This window comes from Mesoplodon bidens (assembly GCF_964165515.1).
Source record: "Mesoplodon bidens genome assembly, chromosome: 6".
NCBI classification, from domain to species: domain Eukaryota; kingdom Metazoa; phylum Chordata; class Mammalia; order Artiodactyla; family Ziphiidae; genus Mesoplodon; species Mesoplodon bidens.
In genome coordinates, this window is record NC_138162.1 from 25,127,250 (window position 1) to 25,149,725 (window position 22,476).

A 22,476-nucleotide genomic window follows, 5' to 3' on the forward strand; every position below is an offset into this window, starting at 1 on the left:
AAGGCACGAATGGGTGGCTGGTGGGAAGCGTCTGTATTGGAGAATAAAACCAGGACCCCTAAAGATCAGAGAGGCAGGAGAGATGGGCCGACTTGAACAAGATGATGTTTAACTCACTCGTGTGTGTGTGTGCGTGCATGTGAGTAGTGTACTTCCTATTTGATAAAAAATCAACTGCACAACTTCAGGGTCACAGTAGGGCCAGGCAACAGTGGTTGTGAAATAAATGGGGCTTCAGCCAACACACGATCTCCCTGGGATGAGGAGCTGGTTGGCTTCCTCTAACCACCTGGTTCCAAGAACTTAGTGATTGCAAATCCCAACCAAACTGAGCTTACTCTAGGATGTGCTCTTTTCAGGTAAAATGTTAGTGGGGGAGGAGGGGGGCAGTATTTGAGGCTTAGGAGAGATAATTTTTTAAAAATCTTGCATAAAAACTTGAAGTTTAAGGGACACACTGGCAAAGGCTGGATTCCCGCTCTTCAGCAACAAACACAAATAGATCAATAAACTCTGGAAATTGCCACCTGCTGTCTTCATCACCTTCTTGGTGAGATCAATTAGCAATAACAGCTTTCAGAGGTGACTGCCTGAACCTAAGGCTGCCGGCCTCTCCTGACAGATGTTAAATTGAGATGTCCAGACACAGCTGGTTGAGAGAGGCTGGGCAGAGGATGAAGATAGGGTCTATTATTTGGAGGAACACATGGGTCACCCTCTTTGCAGCTGTGATTGCTTCTATATGAGGTCCACCCATAGGGAGTGAGGAGGTGATCACAGGAACTAGTTTAGCAAGAATGGGCCCTCTTTTCACAAAGATATTACCAGCAGCCTTTTCAATTTCTCTATGGCCAGGTGCTCTTGGAAGCCTCACAGCCCCCAGCCAAACCTGGGGTGCATACTCTCAGTGACTTCCCAGAGAAACTATTACACACATTACACCTTCACAATAGGGTATAATGAGATTCTATTAATGTAGCCTCTGTCATTCGCACCACAAAGTAAATATGGTGTCGTTTTAAAAGACAAACCAGAAGAAACATTTACTAAAGGGGGAATACTGCTGGTTAGAGCCATTGTATCTTGGTCTGACATACTCAAAGGATGTGCCCATTTTGAGATCTGGTACATCACCTTTTTAAAAAGAGACTGGAAACTGGAAGGAATTAAAAAATGATCATCCAAAGAAAATTTAAGCTTTGATTTTTTCACCTGGAAACTTAGCACATGTTCCGAAGCCAGCTTTGAAGGGTTATGGATATAAGCTTGTGTTGAATTTAGTGCCTCTCTGGTAGAAAAGCCTATTTGGAGGAGTCTATTAAGCCACAGTACATGGCCCTGAGTGCTGGGTGCGGGGGGGGAGCCTGGCACTGTACCCTTGCTCCTCAGCACATGGCACAGGGAGAACCTATAGCATAGGCACCTTGCAGTTACCCACACATGGAATTTTGCTCACTGAACTGTGAAAATCGAGGACAGCTCCTTGGTCTTTACTCCCATAAGCAGAATGAAGCCCTCCCTCCAAGGGTGTTGGGTTGACCTTGAACAGTGCCCAGCAATTGTTCATTTACTGTCTCTCCCTGACTGGGCAGGGAGCCCTTGAGGGACAGACCATGTTATTCCTCTCTGTGCTCCCAGCTCCCAGCACAGGGTCTGCTAAGGAGCGAATGAATGGAGGAACGAATATATCTCTGACAGGTTTAAAATCAAAAAGAGTGTGTGTGTGTGTGTGTGTGTGTGCATGCATGTAAACATCCAACAGAGCTCCAAGCAATTCTCAAGGTTGTTACTTAAGACTCACCGGGACTGCTTGTTAATAATGGGGATGTTCTGGCGCTACGGCAAAGCCACTGGATCAGAAGTTCTGACGCAGGGCTAGGAAATCTGAATTTTTAACGAAGCTCCTGGGAGATTCTCATATATAGAGAAGTTTAGGAATCCTTGCCCTAGATGAACGCTGCTGAGCTGGGATTCTCAGAATGCTCTGGGCTTTTGAGACCTAACAGCCAATTCGAGCCTGAGTTTCTGTCACATGTTTGGCAGAAGAAGGGTTTCCAGGTGAGAAAGCATTCTGAAATCTGCAGACCAGAGAGAGGTAATGACAGGGCCAGAACTCAGAACTGTGTACTCAGGGAATCAGAGGTGGAAGGACCCCTAGGCCATCAGTGCGTAGGTGGGGACATGTTCTCCAGTGTTCTCGGAGGAGGGTAGCTGGGAGGAGAGCTCCTTAGAAAATAAAAGAGAGCTGGGCCCCAAGCTAAGCCAGATTCCTGATCTGGGATGCCTGGAAGAAATCTCTTCTTCAACACGCCAACCGGCAGCCACAGGCCCAGCTCCCAGGCGAGAGTGCATACTGAATCAATTGAAATTGAGTCATGGATATAATTAATTTAATGTGTTTAAACGATTTTCCGTATAGTAAACATGCTGAATGAGGGTGACCCAGAATAAAGTGTCTGCCTGAGAGTGGAAAAATGGATACCGTGTGTGCTGTATAATGAAAACCCTTCAGCAAACAGAAAACGCTTCAATTTATTTCTACCTCCTGTTCCTTTCCTAACTCTTTATTTATGGCTGAACTTGGCCTTCCGTGGTCTCCTTGGATCACAGGGACACTTTTTATTTTGGCCTTTTTTCTCTGATCAGAAGACAATTTTACAGCCCAGTGACAAGCACATATTAATATGTGACAAAGGGGATAAGGAGGAAGGGGAAAAAAACCTGAAGAAATGTTCCACTATTGCAATCTCTTTCTCAACTAATGGAGGACTTGTACAAAGAGGAGGGAGAGGGCACGGAGTATGGTCGGGGCAGGCCCATCTGAACCACCATCCTGCCTGAATCAAACCTTCTTTCCGTGTGGCTTTGAAACTCCCCCTCTGTACCTCAGATACTCATCCACAACCCAAAGGGGCTAAATCTGAGGATCTCTAAGATCGCTTTCAGTTCTGACATTCGCTGAATTATCACAGACCAGACCACAGAGTCACAGATCAGAGTCACAGACCAGAGCCGGCAAAAATATGTGTCAAGGAATTTCCCATTAAAAAGAAACTCATCTTCAAGCTGGGTAAAGCATTTCAGGCAGCCTCATCTAATTGCTCATCAAGTAGGGGTTATGTATTATTTGACAGCACTTAGGAGTAGTTATAAATGGTTTCCACCTAAGGTACATCAGGCATCTAGACAATATGCCGAGTTCTAGGATTATGAGAGGCTTCCTAGATTCTGTAGCTCTCTATCTGGCCATTTCAACTTGGGATACTAAGAACTCATTCTATAAAATATGAAACAAAGTGTGACGATGACCTGAAAAAGTATATCCATGTTTTGAGACAGCTTTACCACAATGCTACCGGTGGAACCTCTGGCGAATCCCACCCCTCTCTAAGGCTCAGTCTGTGAATTTGTACCATGGACAGAAAGGACTTCCGAGGTATTTGGTGCTCTGTGGAGCCTTTCTGAGGGAGGGGTCTCAGGGGCTGTGGGGCGGGACATGGAGGGGGCTGATCAGGCAGGGCTTTGGGCTCTTCTTCCATTCACCTGAGAATCTCCTCTTTAATTTATCTTATATACCAGGCACTAGGTAAAATTTTATAAACAAAATGTTCTGAGGATAAAAAAATAATTTTTGAAACCACTGGGCCAAGGAAAGTTGTTAAAGCTTCTAGTCTGAGTCTAGTCTAGACATGTCTTTTGCTGATGACTAATTAGAGCCTTTACTTCAAACTGTGGAGCAGATGCCCAGGTCTCAGGTCAAGAGAGGCTCTACTCAGGAATGTGGAAATATCCTTCTTATAGCAAACCTCAATGCTCCCCAATGCCCAGAGCAGTGGTTCTCAAACTCTAGTGTGCATTAGAATCACCTGGAGGGTCTGTTAAACCACAGATGGCTGGGCCCCAACCCTGGAGATTCTGATCCAGTGAGTCTAGGGTTAGGCTCAGGAATTTGCATTTCTAACCAGCTCCCAGGAGATGCTGGTACTACTGGTCAAGGCGCACTTGGAGAATATCACTGGCCTTTAAGATAAAAGCCAGCCTCCTTAGCTTTTCCCTACAGAACTGGGCCCCAACTTACCTTCCCAGCTTCATCATCCTCCCATCCAATATTCCCGACAAAGTAACTGTCCCTGCTGCACGCATGCATCTTTCCCATGCTCACCATGTTCCATCTGGCCGGACCACCAGCCCCTCTCTGCATGTCTAAGGCACAGCTCAAATGCTGCCACTTCCAAAAAGCCTTCCATGACTATTTCATCAAAGGTCACAGAAATCCCTCTGGGCTCACACAGTCTCTCCTATGGTGCTGAGCACTTTTAACCTCTTCCTGTCATTTGAGTCCAGGCCTCAACCCTGTATCTGGACCACAGGCTCCAGGACAAGGAGCCCATTTTACTACCTTGGTGTCCACACCACAGTCTACATTCAGCACCTGCACAAGCCCTGGCCTGTCAGACCAACAAAGCAAGCCTGAGCGTACGCACAAAAGAACACGAACATGTAAGAAATACATAAATCATCTCATCTTATTTACTCCCAAGAGAGACTGATTCTCTAAATGACTCTTCAAATTAGAACAAAGGACAGCACTTTAGAGTCCATTTCAACCTATTCTTTAAGCAAATTTTCCTTATTTTCTGGGAGCAGAGTCAGTGACAAATACATCATCATGAGACATGAATAACTACCATTTATGGCCATTACCAGAAGGTAGTGTGATGCAGCAATTAAGAGCTAGACCCAGGCTCAAATCCCAGCTCTACCTCTGATTAGCTGTGGTACTTAAATGCTCTGAGCTTCAGGCCCCTCACATTTATGGGATGATAATAGCACCTACTTCCTACAGATGGCATATGGATGCAGCGAGACCATTATTAACTACAACCACCACCAGCATTTACTGAGTGCTTACACGGGCCTAACATTAGGCATACATCATCGAGCTAATCTACATAAAGTGTACCCACGTTTTGAGACAGCTTTGCCTCAATGCTACTGGTGGGACCCCTGGCAAATCTCATCCCGCTCTAAGGCTCAGTCTGTGAATTTGCACCATGGACAAAAAGGACTTCTCGGGTATTTGGTGCTCTGTGGAGCCTTTTTTGAGGGAGGGGTCTCAGGGGCTGTGGAGAGGGACATGGAGGGGGCTTAGCACATATCTAGCACATAATAAGCATTCAAGAAAAAACAGTGATTCTTATCACTGCTAATTTTCCTGATTTCTACGCAAGACAGATATTATTATCCCCATTTCCCAGCTGAGAATCTTGAAGCTCAGAGCAAGTAGCTTGCTCAACAAACACTAGCAGTTTTTAATTTATAACAGCTAAGCTTTATGACTACTTTGCCAGGTAGGTATTATTCCCATTTTAGGGATGAAAACTCCATGGTCTGAAGATGGAAACTTGAAAGTGAAGGCTCAGGATTTGAACCTGACTTTGGGTCTAGAGCTTCTGCTGCCCGCCCCCCTCCAGCTGGTGGATTCCACCTGCTCTGTGTGCGGTCAACTCACTATGGCCTTTCTAATCCATGAGTTACAGAGAAGCAGTTTCTCAACATGTCAGAGAGCGTTGCCACATGTGCCCGTTTCAGCAGCCCTGCAATCGTAAAGCCCACAGGAAGTTATTTCAACAATTGAGGAAATGGACTGTATATCAGAGGGCCTGTGACACAGCCCCTCTTGCCTTGTATGTCTCTAAGGGACACTAAGGAAAGCAGAGCCCGGGGGCCTGGGACTGACCGTGACCCCGAAGAAGTTGGTCTCGTTCATGGCGTTGAGGATGATCCTGCCCAGTGTGTGGTCCGTGTAGTTGAAGTCCTGGATCCGCTGGTGCCGGCTGCTGGCGTGCAGCGTCTCCATGGCCCTCTGCAGCGTCTTGGCAATGACCCAGATGCCATCGTAGGCGTACCCATGGAACTTGCTGGGCCCCACGCCTGACCGCTTGTTGTTGTACTCTCTCTCATACTGCTGTGGCGTCTGGAAAACAAGGAGACCAGGGGACACCAGGTTATAGCCAGCAGGGACATCAGGCACACGGTGCTGAAAGCTGACACTCCCCAAAGCTTACTGTGAGCCAGGCATGGTGCTAGGCTCTTAAATGTCCATTATCTCATCTAATCCCCACAACAACCCTGTATGGTGGTACTATTCTTATCTCCATTTACTTACAGATGAGAAAATTGACTCAGGAAAGTCAACTTGCCTAGGCCCAAGTGAGTGGCGGGGCTGGCATCTGAACCCTGGCTGTCTGCCAAGACTAGGTTGAAGGAAAAATGCACTCTAACCAGGCCTCCCCCTGACATTTGCAGGGCCTGGAGCTAGAGCATCAGTGAAGGCCCACATACCATACGTCTAAATATTAAGTTACAGGCAAGCAAACCAATTGTTCAGTAAAATATTTTCTATCTTTCCATCATAACGGGTTAAAGGAAGGTAAATATACCTTCCTTAGGATCTGGAAGGCCAAGTTTGAATTCAGAAGTCTGGGGCCCCTCAGAGCTTTAGTCCGGGCACAGCAGCACAAGGGGGCTGACCTTGCTCTGTGGTCCACCCACCCTCTTCTCTTCCCACCTGGCTCCACCCCACAGGCCAGCCAAGCTCAGTCCACACTTCCTCCCCCTTCCAGCATCAGTAGCCCCTTGACCACCCCAGAAGCTCAGTCCTCCCTAAAGAGGCTCTTTGGACCCTAGATGTGGCTCCAGGCATTTGGGCATGGAATTCAAGGCATGGCCTTAGCAGGGGGGAGGCGGTACAGACTCCAGGTGGGCAGGGCCCCATGGCCTTGTGAATTCTGAACCTCATGGGGCCTGAGTGAGGTCCGCTTAGAGCATGGGGCCCAGGGCAGGTCCTAGCTGCCCACGTGTAAGGTCTGTTCTGACCTCTACATTGTACCCTTCCCTTTCATCTTCCATAATATAGTAGGGTCTGTGAATAACTTAGCATTTAAAAAAAAGAATTTTTTTCTCCCATTGAGCTGAATTTCATAAAAGAATTTCATTGGTAATATTAACATTCTGATTGAGACCACAAAGTAATGAAACTGCCTTTTTACTCTAGTCCCTGAGGCTTATAGATCCAAATGAATGCCGCTCCAGGGGAACCCATTACCCTCAGCCCTTCTGTGGGCTTTTTCTCAAATCACTTCTAAACTTCCCTGCCAGAAATGTCATCAGAGCCCACAGCTTAGTCTTTGGAAAAACCCTCCTTGGGCACAAATCACACATAGAAACCATCAACTCAGTGTCAGTTTATACCAGAAAAGGCCCTTAGCGATGGTCACACATGCCCCCTCGACCTGCAGCTGGAGACACAGAGAGGTCTAGAGATTTGGCCAAGGTCACACAGTGTGTGTGTCTCTCTCTCTCTCCACACTGGTCCCATTCCAGCTTTGCTGCTTCTCTCATGTTTGACTTTTGAGGTCATAACTGCCTTCCACCCCAGGTTGTTTGGGGCCAGGTCTAGTGTCCAGGGAGGGTGGTGAAGTTGACCCGTCGAAGGCTGGGTTGTTCCGTGGCTGGAGCTCGAGTCCCTTGCCCTTGGCTCAAGGTCTAGCAGAGCCTGGGTACAGCCAAGCTCCTCCAAAAGGTAGAACCTGCAGGCGACCAAATCAGGAATCTGCCTGACCAAATGTGATTGGTGTCCCAGCAACAAATCCACTGCCTTTTTTTTTTTTTAATTATTTGGCTCCTGTTGGATGGCTCAGGTTTTATCCATTTATAACTTCCTTTGGAAATGCATCACATCCAGCCATCACTATTCTGTTCATCACTCAAAACACCCGGCAGAAGCTCTTCAATTCCAAGGGTTCTTCAAGGAGACAGCACCGTCTCTAGCCCAGCCCAGCTTCTTGAGCCCCTCCTCACAAAAAACTCCACCCCTCCACCCATCATCCTTCGCCGTCTCACTCCTCATCAGGGAGCATGAAACAGTCCATTATGAAACTCTCTCTTCCCTAAACCTTTTGCGTCCTTGGATCACACCAAGTCTGTTTGCAGCTTGGGGCTGTTGCACTAGATGCTTCCTCTGCCAGAAAGCTTCTTCCGCAGCTCTCATGTGATATTCTCGGCACACAAATTTCAACATGTATCATTTCTCAGGGATGGCTTCCCTGACCAACACTTTCCAAAACCTCCTCCCACCCAGGCATTCTCTATCCACGGGTTTTATCTTCTTTATTGCTCTTTTCACTTCCTGCAATTTACCTACCCACAGAATTAAGCTCCGTGGGGTCAGGGATGTTATCTGTTTTGACCACAGAACCCAAAACAATACCTGCAGAGACCTTTTCTAAGAATCAGTTACTCCATCTGAAAAGCAAGGAGGTTAGACTAGGTGACCTAGAAGCTTCCTCTTAGCTATTGAGGCAGGAGCCTGGCACAGTGGTAAGAACACAGGATTTGGAAGCAGGCCAACCTGTCCTCTGGCCCCAGCTCTGTGGTTTACTAATTGTGACCTGGGGCTGGATCCTATTTCCTCCAGGTCTCTGCATCCTCCCTTGCTGGGTGGCCGTGAGGGTTCCATGAGATGAAGTGTGCAGAGCGTCAGTCCTGTGTCCAGGACATGGTAGGTGCTCCACAAATGCCAGCCACTACTATTAATAGTACAGGTGGTTGTTCACCTGGTCACCTGGCACAGCTGCTCACCCAGGGCACCCTGAAGGCCCAAGACTATGCCTGTGCTGATAGGGGTTAACAGCCCTCCAGTGCATGGATGTCCTACCTTTACTTCCTTAGCTAATTTCCAATTATTGGACATTTAGGCTTTTTCTAATTGTTTCAAATTACAGAACTGCAAAAAAGCATCCTTGTATCTAAATTTTCTGAACACACACTGGTAATTATTTTTTTCAGAAGAAATTCCCAGCTGTGTAATTGCTGAGGCAAAAGGTACAAAAACCTTAAACGCTATTCACACATAAAAGGGCCAAATTATCCTCCCCAAATATGAAAAGCTAAAAGTCCACTCTGTATGAAAGTACCCATTTCCTTGCATCCTGGACCAAAATAGGTATTTCAATTTTTAAAATCATTGTCAGTTTCTTAGGTTAAGAAAAAAAAGTACATCTCATTTTAATTTGCATTTCTCTGATTAATGATGAAGAGTGAGCTCCTTTCACATATTGATGGGCAACTTTCACTTCCAAGGTGCGTTTCCTCTTCTTGTTATGGTGAGAGTCACAACTTTTAAGGATGCTTTGTTTCAATGCATCCTTGTTATTTTTCCATCTTTCACTATTTGGCTATATTTTTCTTTATTTTAAAAGGCAATTTAGGTCTATTTCAGGCTATTAATTCAGCTATTGGCTTTTTTTTTTTTTTTTTTTTTTTTTTTTTGCGGTACGTGGGCCTCTCACTGTTGTGGCCTCTCCTGTTGCGGAGCACAAGCTCCGGACGTGCAGGCTCAGCGGCCATGGCTCATGGGTCCAGCCGTTCCGCGGCATGTGGGATCTTCCTGGACCGGGGCACGAACCTGTGTCCCCTGCATCGGCAGGCGGACTCTCAACCACTGCGCCACCAAGGAAGCCCTGGCTATTTTTAAAGTATTAAAAATTTACTTGAATGTCTATTTATCTAATTAATTGTTTAAGCATAAAAGGAATGAGGCCCCTTTGACCTCTTCTCTCCCAGATTTTGCTGCTATGAGTCTTTCTCTGATGCAGGCAAAGGCATCCAAGGGCTGGTGGTGTCTCTTTGAGTCCTGTTTGTTCAACCTGATAATTACATTCAGATGACATTTCCAGACTTCTTCCCTATCCAGGACATGCCACTGGGGCATCCTTAAAGGTTTCTGTGACCCTCTTAAAGTTGGAGGGGGGAGTCAGACCTGAGGGGAACAGACACAGTATGGTCTCATCAGGAGGTAAATGAGTGTGGTTTTTTAACTTCTTTGATATAGTTTATTTGTGATGCTTTTCATGTGTAGACAGTAAAGGGGATCAAGATCAGACTGTTTATTCAATTTGACATTGGGGCCGACACAAGCCCCTATATATTTTTTAATATGTACCACTTGTAAATCCCTATCTTTTCTATCTCATAAAACTGTTCTTCATCCAGGGGAAAGGGGGGTGGTGGACCCTGGCAATGTGGCTGTTTACCTCACTTCTGTGGGTAGAGTCCTTGGCATGGGACACCAGTGTAGCTTAGCTCTGAAAGGTGACCTCATTCTCACTGCCTTTGCAAGCACCACGTTGAAGTCATTGCTACCACACTATATCCCAGACCATTCATCACTGTCCCCAGGTGAAGATGGCACTGATCTCCCTCAGGCAAAACAATGACAGCAGGAAGAAACACTCTCACAATTGTCTGAGCAAAAGTAATAGTTGTTCTTAAAGCAGGTCTTCAATTATTCAGGGCAGAAGAATTTCTTCCACTGTAAAGCAGACACTGAAAACTGATTGATTACTCATTCTCTGAGGTCAAGTTTATCATGAGAGGCTAAAAGTTTCTGAGAAAATAACTTTATATAGAGAGTCCCAATTACTGACACATTGTGTTCCACATGTTTTTGAAAGGCAGTTGTTGGAACTTGGAACATAGTTTCATACGGAAACTATGTTATAAATAGTGGTTAGGTTCCCAGGCTAGCCCACATAAGCTTGCTACCCCACAGTATGACTAAACTTTATGGGTCTGTCATTCCAACAGAACCAAGTCGAGTCCTGCTTTCTAGAAGAGGTGAGGCTCATGGACAGAAGAGAGGAGAAAGGGGAAACATCTCCTTCCACGTCTCCAATTGCCACCCCCCAGAGTGGAAAAACTGGCAGAGTCTCTCTCTAGCATCCTTTGTGGGATGCTGGAACCACAGTCTCATTTGGAAGGTACACTAGGGGACAGTCTAGTGGTTCTTTTACTCCAGTTTGTAGGTCACCCAGGGAGCTTGTTAAAAATGCAGATGCCAGGGCCCTACATTTTGTTTACTGTGTCTGTGAGGTAACTTGGGCATCTGTATTTTTAAAAATCCTTTAAGATTTCAAAATACATAAATTGGTTACCACTGATTAAGTCCCTCTTACAATCTGATTCTTGGATTTTCTCAATAGCAACTTCCAGGTATTTGTTGAGCCTTTTCTGAGACTCCTCCAGCGTTGGGAAGGTCACTATGTCTTCAGGAAGAGTCTTCCACTTAAGGGATGCCTGACGTCTATGAGACTAGTCTTCCGGATACAGAGTTTACACCTATCTCCCTGTAACTTGCTATGTCTTCCTGTGGAGCCACAATGAACATGTCTGCTCCCTCTTATCCACAACAGCACCTCAAATTGCTGAAGTCAGTGACATGCTTACCCTGTCCCCAATATGTTATTCTTCACCTTTTAAGCAAAAGAGTCTCAGGTCAGACTTCTACTCTGACTATGATGAAATAGGTTATGTCAGACAAAAGCTCTGATGAAGAACATTAAGGAAAGCAGCATAAAATATAAAAATAGCTATCCAAAGGTATCTGAAAGCAACCAGGACATCTAGGACTTGAGGAACCAAGATTCTGGAGAGAAGAGAAGTGTTTTGAGAAGAGTCCAACATTCTTTGCTGTTTCCTCTGGAAGCATTTGCTGATTTGTAAGTGGGAAGGTTAGTTGTAGGAATAGAAAACACTGGATCAGAGTTTTCAGCAGTCCCTCAGAGATGGGAGGACAAAAAACTATAGTTCAGGGTTATAAGGGTAGCAAGGCTTATAGGCCAAGGTCTCAGAGGAAGAGGAACTACAGAATACCAGTATGCAGACTGACATTTGCACTTGAAATATTTGGTGATAACTAAGCTGCATAAAGCAAGAGGGTGAGAAGCCAAGGAAAAAGTGGTGGCTAAGGGGTTAAGAAAATAAGCAGATGTGTTTGGAGTTTCATGGCATTAGGAAGACAAAAATTGGAATCCAGGGCCAATCCAGTAAACACCCCAGGATTTTAGAATGCTGAAGGACAGATAGGAGTAAGGGCAAACCAAAATAGACCAGGCCTTGTGAAAACTAAAACCAAGCTTGGAATCATCTCAATTCTTTATTGGATAAAGTGATCTGCCCCTATTCTAACAGCTTGCTTGAAGAGAAATAAATCTTCTCTGGAGAAAGTAATGCCATCTGTAGCTTCTTTAATTTTTCATAACCAATTTAATGAATTAAACTTACTAGGTATGCCAGGTGGTAGGATCAAATTAAAAAAGAAACAAGAAAAAAAGAAGGAAAGAAGGAAGAAAGAAAGGAAGGAAAGAAGAAAAATAGGCAATAGAAGCAGACCCACAGGTGATCCATATCTTGAAGTTATTAGACATGGACTTTAACATAGCAGGTTTATATGTTCAAGAAAATAGATAAAAGATATAGAATATCACCAGAAAACTGGAAGCAATGAAAGAAAAAAAGAATAAAATGAAAATCCTAAAAAAATTTAAAAATACGATAACAAATGAAACTAAGAACTCAACAGATGGATGAAGCAGCATATTAGACACAGCAGAAAGTAGGTTAGTGAACTGGAAGAAAGGTTAGTAGTAGATATTCAGACTGAGGCACAGGGAAGAAAAAAGGATAGAAAATAGGAAATGAACATAAGAGATATATGGAATGTGTTGAAAAGGTATAGCACATGTATAACTGGTGTCCTAAAATGTGAGGAAAGAGAGGATAGGTAGAAGCAATATTTAAGAGATATTTTCCTAGAATTTCCCCAAATACACATCAATCCACTGATTCATGAAGTTCCATATAGCTTAAACTCCAATCAAGATAAACCCAAAGAAAACCTCACTTCAGAACAGCTTAGTAAAACTGCTGAAGACTCAAGCAAAGACAAAATCTTAAAAGCAGTTAGAGGGCTTCCCTGGTGGCGCAGTGGTTGAGAGTCCACCTGCCAATGCAGGGGACACGGGTTCGTGCCCCGGTCCGGGAAGATCCCACATGTCACGGAGCGGCTAGGCCCGTGAGCCATGGCCGCTAAGCCTGCGCGTCCGGAGCCTGTGCTCTGCAACGGGAGAGGCCACAGCAGTGAGAGGCCCGCGTACCGCAAAAAAAAAAAAAAAAAAAAAAAAAGCAGTTAGAGGAAAAAAAAAAGGATGCATTACCTTCAAAACAGCAACAATAAGTCTGATGGCTGATTTAACAGAAACAATGGACGCCAGAAGACAATGACATGACATCTGAAAGTGCTAAAAGAAAATAACAAACCGTCTAGAATTCTACACCTAGTTAATATATCTCTCAATCTTAAAGATGAAAGAAAATTTTAGACAATCAGAAACTGAGAGAATATGTCTCCAGCAAACCCGCAGTAAAAGAAAGACCATGAGGAGTTCTTCAGGCAGAAGGAAAGTGATCATAAACAAAACAGAAATGAAGGGAGGAATGAAAAGTAATGGGAAGTGTAAATATGTGAGTAGATCTAAAATGGAACATGACATCAGGTTCAAGGACACCCAAGAAAATCTCATAGAAGAAGAGGGACTTAACACTACCACCCATCAGGTCTTATAAAACTTCAATTATTAAGGCAGTGTGGTATTGGTTAAAGAGTAGGTAAATAGAACAATTGAAGAGAACAGAAAGTCCAGAAACAGATCCACACTATATATACTCATTTAATTTATGATAAAGATGATACTATAGCATTGGGGGGGGGTAAGGAGGATTTTCAATAAATGGTTCTGAATCAATTGATTATCCATACAGAAAAAAATTAATCTTGATCTTACCTTAGACCTTACATAAAATCAATTTCACGTGAATTCTATATCTAAAAGTGAAAGGTAAAACAAACTTCCAAAAGACAGGATAGAAAAATATCTTCATGAGCTTGGGTAGGAAAGATGCTTAAACAGGACACAAATGATATAAGTAATACATATAACTGTCTAAGAATTCATATCCAGAATACAAAAAGAACTTCTACAAATCAATGAGAAACAGGCAGAGAATCCAAGTGGAAAATGGGCAAAAGACTTGAATAGGCAGTTTATAAAAGAGGGTATCAAAATGGTCAATAACGATATGAAAAGATCAACAACTTCATTAGTCATCAACGAAATGTAAATTAAAACAAAAATGAGCCACCACTACTCGCCCGCTATATTGGCTAAAATTAAAAAGCTAATAATGCCAAATGCTGGTGAGCATGTGAACCAATCGGAACTCTCCATCACTGCCGGTGGGTGTGTAAATTGGTATAACCACTTTGGAAATCTGGTAGTGTCTACTAAAGCTGAACATATGTATTCCCTATGACTCAGAAATTCCACCCCAAGCATGCACCCAATAGTAATGTGTGCATATATTCACTGAAATACATCAAATACCTATAAATAAATCAAATAAAATACAAGCAAGAGTTCCACACAAAAAATTACAAAACATTTCTGAGAGAAATTGAATGGATGGGAAGACCCTATATTACAAAGACGTCAGTGTTTCCTAAATCAGTCTATAGATTCAGTAAAATCCCAACAACAAACCAGAGCAGATTTGTGTGTATAAACTGACTCACTACTCCTTTCTCCTGCCTGCAAGGCTGCTGTGCTGATGGAGGAAGAGAACTACAATTTGTTGAGCATCTATTGTGTGCTTGGCACTCAGCAAGATATTTTCCTCTGTATTACCTCATTTAATCCTTCTAAATCTGTAAAAGAGATATTATTACTCCAGTATAATGACAAACAATTTCAGAAAGGCCGAATGACTAGCCCAATGTCACTGCATCACTATTGATTAGGTTCAGTTGTATATAACAGAAAAAAAATTATCACTGACTTAAATGAGATCGTTTATTTCTTTCTCACGTAAAAGATGTTCATGGGTAGGTGGTGCAGGGTTGCTATGGCAACTCCACAGTGTAACCAGGGACCCAGGCTCTTATCTTTATGCTCTGCTATCTTAGAATAAAGTTTCCTTCTCAAGGTCACCTCTTGATCCAAAATAGTTGCTGTAACTCCAGCCATCCCATCCATATTCCAGCCAACACAAAGGAGAAGGAAAAAGAAAGGCAAGCTCTCCCCTTAAAGGAGATTTTAGAAGTCTTGTATAATACTTCTACTTAAATCTCATTGGCTAGACTTAGAATCCTGGCTGTATCTAGCTACATGGGAGGCTGGGAAATGTACATTTTCAGATGGGTGGCAACATACCCAGTTAAAAACAAGAGCTATGTTACTGAGGGGGAAGAGGGGCTATGGATGTTGCATGAACAACTACCTGTCTTCCAAAGTCACTCAGTTGGGAAATGGTGGGGCCAAGATTCATATCTAACCAGTGCCAAAAGGCCACCATACCCTTCCTCCCGAGCCCATATTCCTTTGCCACAGCGCCTGTCTCCCAGGGATGTGGATACCTAGGGAAGCAGAAGGGAACAGGAGCTTTGTGGGGAAGGTGAGGGCAGAGGCGGTAGCGCTGTAGAGCTTGACTACCTGGGGAGCACCTCTACTTTTCCATGGCACCTTCCCTTCCTCCCCTCTAGAGCCCAGAGCTTCCCTAAAAGCCCCAGGTTCTTTGTTATGGCGCTCTGATGGCAGTGACAATGCGATGGGTGCAGCTTTTCCCAGGTCATTGCTCTAAGTTGAGGACTCGCTAGATTTCTGTTTCCTCTTGCTCTGCTGTGTTGGATAAACGGTTGTGGGTGGTCACAGAAGCTTCTTGCCGGAAAACATTACAAAACCCTTCCAAAGAATGAGCCTGTGCCTTTGATGGAGGGTTGGGGCCCACTTCTGAGATTCCCACTGATTCCACGGTTCTGTGAACTTTTCCATCTGGTGCCTTGGCCCAACTCTGTGTGTCTCAGCAGGAGAATGGTAACAGGGAAGAACGTCCTTATTAGAGAGGCTGAGCCATCACTGGAATTTTACACCAGAATTGTAAATGCTCACAGTGGAAACAAACCCAGTGGGACGCTGAAAAGTGAAAGCTGACACTGGAAATCACCAATGTCAACAGAGTCACTTTGGGGAAATAGAGTGGTGATGGGGAACTTTAACAAGGAGAAAGAGCCTTTAGGGCCAAAGCAAGTATCCAGAGGCTGTTTACGTGAGGTTCCGAAAGACTGAGCTCTGAATGTACTCGGGGAAGCCCAAAGGTCTGCACTTGTCCCATCGCTGGAAATTCCAACGGGAAGGGACTGATGAACGTGCTTGGGAGGGAGACCATGACCTTGTTATTCCTCCTACCAGAAATTTCCTGGGTGCCAATGAGCAAGCTGGGGACAGCTTGGCACCAGAGACAGGCATATGGAAGAGGCAACCACGGAGAATGCATTTCAAGAGGGGCCACTGTTCCACCTGATTATGTGACTTTATCAAGAGTTACCTTTATCCTGGGGGTTCCAGGGTTTAACATTATAACCATATCACACAGCTTGCTGTAATAACTCAATACCATACTTACAGAGAATTTTGCTGTGAAAGGACGCCAGGAGTTACATGGTCCAAATCTCTCATTTTCAGTTGAGGAAACTGAGGCCCAGGGATGGTGAGTGTCTAGCTGAGGTGGCAGATTAATTGGTGACAGTGCCAGGATTTGTGCTAGACCTCCTGATTACCAGACCCATACTGTCCTGTTCTGCCACTTACCAACGGGCCCGCTAAGAAATCACAGAAAGGGCTGATTTGGATGTGCTCTGCTCGCTCCTAAGCAGGTCACAAGTCTAGAGGGAGAGCATGGTAGAGGGGAAGGGGCAGTGAGTGGGGACTTAGCAGTCCTGGCTTCCACTCCTGGATCTGTCCCTGACCTGCTGGGTGATTGTATCAGTTTCCTGGGGTGGCCATAACAAATTTCCATAAACTGGGTGGTTTAAAACAACAGAAATTTATTTGCTCCCAGTTCTGGAGGCCAGAAGACCAAAACTAAGGTGCTGGCAGGGTTGGTTCCCTCTGTAAGCTCCAAGGGGAATCTGTTACCGTGCCTTTCTTCTAGCTTCTGGTGGCTGCCAGCAATCCTTGGCATGCCTTGTCTTGTAGACGCATCACTCCAATCTCTGCCTCCATCTTCACATGTTCTTCCCCACGTGGCAAAACTCCCTCTGTCTTTTTCTTACAAGGACACTTGTCATTGGATTTAGGGTTTACCCAGGTAGTCCAGGATAATCTCAAGATTCTTAAATTAGTTACATCCACAAAGACCCTTTTTCCAAATAAGGTCACATTCACAGGTTCTAAGTGTTAGGACCTGGACATATCTTTTTAGGAGCCACTTTTCAACCCACTACAAGGATCCTGGGTATGCCCTTCCGCTTTCTGCTCTTCAGCTTTCCTATGTGTAAACAGTGAAGAGGGCAAGAGTCCACTGACTTGCTTCTATACGTGTTTGCTTGTCTTCATGGATACTGATGGACCCCAGAATGCAGGCATTGACCCAGCAGCCTGTGCCATGCTGATCACGGTCCCCAGCAGTCATATACACTGCAAAATCAAATTCAAGAACTACTTCATGACTTTCTAGAACTTCCTTTAGCCATATATTCTTGAAGATTGGTTGAGGAAGTTGGCTTGTGGTCAGACCACAAATACGAATGCCTTATCAACTCTGGGCCCTACACCCTGGGGAGAGAGCATTCAACCAGAGCAAGCGCAGAGCATGGGCTGAGCGTGGGAAGGGGCTTGATGAACACAACCTGTGCAGGGCAAGGACCGGGGGAGGTGAGTGAGGCCCTCCCTTCAGGGGCAGAACGGAAGAAGGAGCCAAAACCCTCAGTAATCAAGATTAAAAAATCAAAACTAACGCAAAAAAGAATCCACGATGAGCAAAATTTTAAATAAAGACAAGATGTGTTCTTGTAATTATGTGACTCAAATCAATTCACCCTAATCTTGGTCTGTGGATCTTGTCTTTATTTAAAATTTTGATATTTTGTTCATCATGGATTTTTCCATTGAGGTCTTTGGCACCCCCTTAAATTTTGCCCTTAGTCCTGGCCCTGGAACTGTTAAGTTACAACTGGAGGGATGGGCCCTATAGGGACAAGGGATGGGGACCAGTGGGGAAAATTAGGGGACGAGTAGTGATTCCTGTGCTACTGGATGGATCTGAGAGTCTGATGAGAGAGGCTGGTCTACGTGACCTCTAGGAGAGCCCTAAACCCTCTGAGTCCAAGAGGCAAAGAGTCTTCAGATTTCCCCGTGTAACTTCAATTATCTTTTGACCTTGAGATAATGTAAGAAATGCTGCCTCTTGTCTCAAACACTGTGGGACAGGGACTAGGTCGCCTGGAATTTCAGAAGCTGCCCCAAGCTGGGAGTCTGCCTGGCTCTGCTCTGATGGCACTGCTCCATCCTGGGAGGCCCAGGAGTGGGTGGCCCACACTGTGAGATGAAATGAACAGCCCCAGGAATAGCCCCAAGGTTTCCATTCATGGGCACAGTGATATGGGGGTGAGGTCAGCCTCCTCACCAGGCCCAAATTTAAAAATTTAAAATCAAAAAGGAAAGTCAGTGACCTGGGAGATGTTATCAAGTCAAAACATTTACTCTGAAAAAACACCGCAAAAAATGATCTTCCCAAAATGCATTCCTGTGCACTTGCTCACATCTGTGCATGGCTCGCCCACCCTGGGGAACATTCACGCTCCTTGGAATGACATTTGAGGCCCTTGGGGCGTCTCATGGCCCTTACCCCCACTTAGCTTCACAGATCTCATGTGTAATCATTTACATCTTTGGTCTTCCTTAAGTCTCTCATTTTAATTATTATACTATCTGCCTGTATGGAATTTTAGTTTTTGTATTTTCCTCAAATTTTATACTATTTTTAAAGTATAGGGTATCCCTGGACCCAAGTATCTTCTAATAAACTGTAAACTTCAACAACTTTAAAAATAACACCTACTGAAATAAAAATGAGTTGTTTCTTCTCAATAGTCAGCATCTCCAAAAACTTCATATTGTCATTGATTTTGGTATGAAAATATTTCTTTCAACATTTTCTACCCAAAGTGTTTTTCCAGCATCTCTCCGGTGCCACGTGATCTATAGAGCTGCTTATAAAATGTATCCTAATGATTTGCCCTTTTTGGACGAATCAATAAGTCATTCTTGTAGTGTTGGCTCTGACTGAGATTAAATAATGGATAAAAATAATATATATATTTTTTACTTTACTATGAAGCTGATTCTTTAAATGAAATTGAAGGTTGGTAGAGAATTTAAAAATCTGAGATCAGAGGAGACAGAAAAGAATCATGTGCCCTGCTGTACTGAACTCTGGCTGGTGGTTAGAATTGAGAGATGGATGTTGCCATCTTCACTGGGACTGTCACCACCTGATTCCTGATAATGCTTTCACTGATAGAGAATAGTGTACTTTGGAAATACTTTTACATGCACCATGCTACCTGTTCTTTCACAGCCCTATGAGATAAGCAGGCCAGGGGTTAGTCATCCCTAGTGGAAACATCCCTAGTGGAGGCCTGAGGACTTAAGCACCCTGCCAAGGTCCTCCTCCTAGTTATGACAGCACAAGATGCCAGGTGCCATGCCAGCCACATTGCACAATCTGCCATTCAGTCCACCTTTTGACCCCGGAGGAGGATATTTTCACCACCACTCTATAGATGAAGAAACAGCGGCTCAGAGAACTCAAGCTCAAGGTCACACAGCTGGTAAGTGGCAAAACTGGGGTTTGGACCAATCTTTCTGGTCTTTAGTACATGTTTCCCCAAGTCTACTTGTGGGGTCGTTCGTCTCCTCCAGGCTGACAGGAGCATCAGTGAGACTGAGAAATGACATTCCAGGTCAGAGGGGCACAGGATGAAATGGTGGCCTCGTCTGAAAGTCAATGCCTGCAGTTGGTGCTATACTAGTCACGACTCCACCCCTTATGCATACACTATGTTATGTGCTTATAAAGCACCCTTACCTCATTTGATTCCCACAATTCCCTAGAAGGCCATGCAGTAGAGAGCTGGATATCCTCATTTAACAGATAAGCGAGGCTCAGAGAGGTCACATGCTTTGCTCAAAATCACACAGCAAAGGCCAGAACAAGATCTAGGTGCTTTTTGCCAACATCATTGGACAGCATGATTAAGGGAGATGGGCTTGGGGGCTGAAATGAGCTGGCCAAGGCACCGACCTTTCCTGAGATGGTCTTGATCTGCTTGGAGCTCAGGGGCTCGAAGTCCACGCCGATGTAGCCCTCCATGGCAGCAAGCAGATTCTTCCGGAGACAACGGGATGAGTTGGCTTCTGTGTGCACCTGCTCCCACCAGGAAGGCTCATACCAGCCCGGGATGATCCACTGGTATTTGCTACCGTACATATTCTCCTCATATGCCTGCAACAGACGGGTTGACCATGAAGGCACCAAGAGACAAACATTTGTTCAAAGCTTTGTACCCTGTGGGAAAGGTGGAGGGGACTCAGGGTTCCTCGTACCAGAGGATTTGTTAATTTTTCTATTACTTGCTTGGTCTCCTCTTCATTATCTCTCAAGGGATACAAGGTAGTTTATAGGAAACATGTATATTAAAATAATAAAACACTGAATAAAATAAAAATATAGGTGCCTGGGAAAACATAGATTATAATATGCTTATTGGAGGTAAAGGGAACAGAACATAGACAAGTCCACCAAAGGTTCCAACACTATAGATATAAGCTACATATTTCACCGTGAACTTCCTGGCAGCCCAAGAGAAAAGGGCAACAATATTAATTGCATAGCTCTTATTTTCAGAAGGGAGAAAACATACCAGTTCTTCAGGGGCACAAAATGTTTTCTAGGCTTTAATCCCTAAACAAAATGCCTCATATGGAGGTCACTGTCAAATTAGCTAGCATGGTATCAACACCATCCCTACAACAGACAGATTTCATAAGGCTATTCTTGTATAGATCTTTACTAAAAGCTGAGATCATAACCTTAAAATATAACCCAGGGCGGAGCAATTTTGCAAGGGGCCAAGAAAATTTAATGTAAGCATGCAACTTATATAAGATGTCACTTGGCAAACTGAACATCTCTCTAAATCTTTACCCAAAGCATGGTGTACATAAATCCAGATTCTAAAAAGGAAGTCCCTTATATTTATATACTTTACAAGCATCTTACTTGTCATTCATGTCCACCCTTGGAGATGGTCTAGGCAGAGTTTATTATCCTCATTTTAGAGATGAGGAAACTGGAAACCAGAGAGGGAAAGTCACTTTTCCAAGGTCCACAGTCTGGAATCTAGGTCTGCCTACTCTTACGCTGCAAAGCCACACTGCCTGCCTCCCATTTAAACAAAAAGTTGTCAGACTGTTCTAATATACCCCCATTTGGCTTTAATTCTTACTGTGATAATTTTTTTTATCTGGAAAAGCATGCTTTTTGATAGCTTAGATGCACCCAGAAAATCCCAATTTGTAGGTATGTCACATTCCATCCAAGTTGGGTCCAGAATGGAATGGAGCTCACATTCCTATCAGTAATCAAAACACCCAGAAGCGACTACAGTGAGCAGTGGTGTATGTAAATGCTCTCTGCGCACTGTGATGAACTGTATACATGAAAAAATGTGAACCTTAAACGATCCAGCAATTTGTTCCCAGGGAGCCACCTATGTTAGGAGGACATGTTGGGAAACAATTCATGTCACACCCCTTTATGTTCCTTGGCTTAGAACAGAGACAGCATAGAGGCCAGGAGGGTGTGGAGAAAGAAGCCTGCAAGATTGCTCTGGATGCCAGGGAGATTTTGGCTGCCCTCCACTTAGGCTCCAGCATGCTAATCGACGGTCTGCCCAGAAAGGGTGGGCCAGAGCCCTTTATATTTGTGTATATTAGAGAATAGTTACCGTTGAGTCTAAGAGTTGGAGGTGTGTTCCCTTCATTCCTACATCTGAGAAGGCAACTCTTCTAAAACTCTCTCAACACCTGAAAAAGCCCAGCCTGCAGTGTGGAGCATCTCACTGGGGTAAGTGTGAATTAGAATATTTGTTCCTTAGCTTAAGCTCAGATTCCATCTCTATGGCCTCTGTCCATTGATTCAGTGAAGTCTCTAGAGATTAAACGAATTGTTTCATAAGAGAGCCTTTCGACTATCTCAAGGTAATGATCACATCACCTCCTCTCTAGACTCCTCTAATGATATGGGACTTTCACCTCCCTCATTCTAGACACTGTATTTCTCATAATGCAGCCTCAGATCATAGTCATTTTTTCCAGCAACTACATTGTAATGTTGCCCCAATCAAAACTGTTGTAGAAAAAACACAGAGAGCCCTAATATTACAATTATATAACAAAACCCCAGTTCAACAAAAGAAGGCAGTTTTCTGGGCTTCCCTCTAATAAATGGGGTTTAGCCCACAGAAACTTTTTTTTTTTTTTAAGAAAAGATAATCCCAGACCCTGGCTGGGGGCTAGACCTTTGAACAAAAGGGTCATCCCAATGACCTCAGGTCATTTAATCAATGGCAGAACCTGTGAGACTTCACAACTCTCATCTTTCAGGGAGGAACTCACATTTATTGAGCCCCTATTATGTGCCAGGCCATTTATATACATTATCTTATTTTATTCTCAC

At 44.2% G+C, this 22,476-nt stretch overlaps 1 protein-coding gene across 1 annotated transcript in view; it reads right to left on the reverse strand.

The window, feature by feature from the left end:
• Positions 1 to 22,476, reverse strand: part of GABBR2 (gamma-aminobutyric acid type B receptor subunit 2) — a gene marked incomplete at its 5' end in the record, with an annotated part of 369,129 nt that overhangs the window by 141,069 nt on the left and 205,584 nt on the right. Inside the window, 2 exons of the mRNA XM_081238251.1 lie at positions 5,741 to 5,977; positions 20,041 to 20,241. Coding sequence (XP_081094377.1) covers positions 5,741 to 5,977; positions 20,041 to 20,241 — 438 coding nt within the window. The remainder of the gene's footprint in view (positions 1 to 5,740; positions 5,978 to 20,040; positions 20,242 to 22,476) is intronic.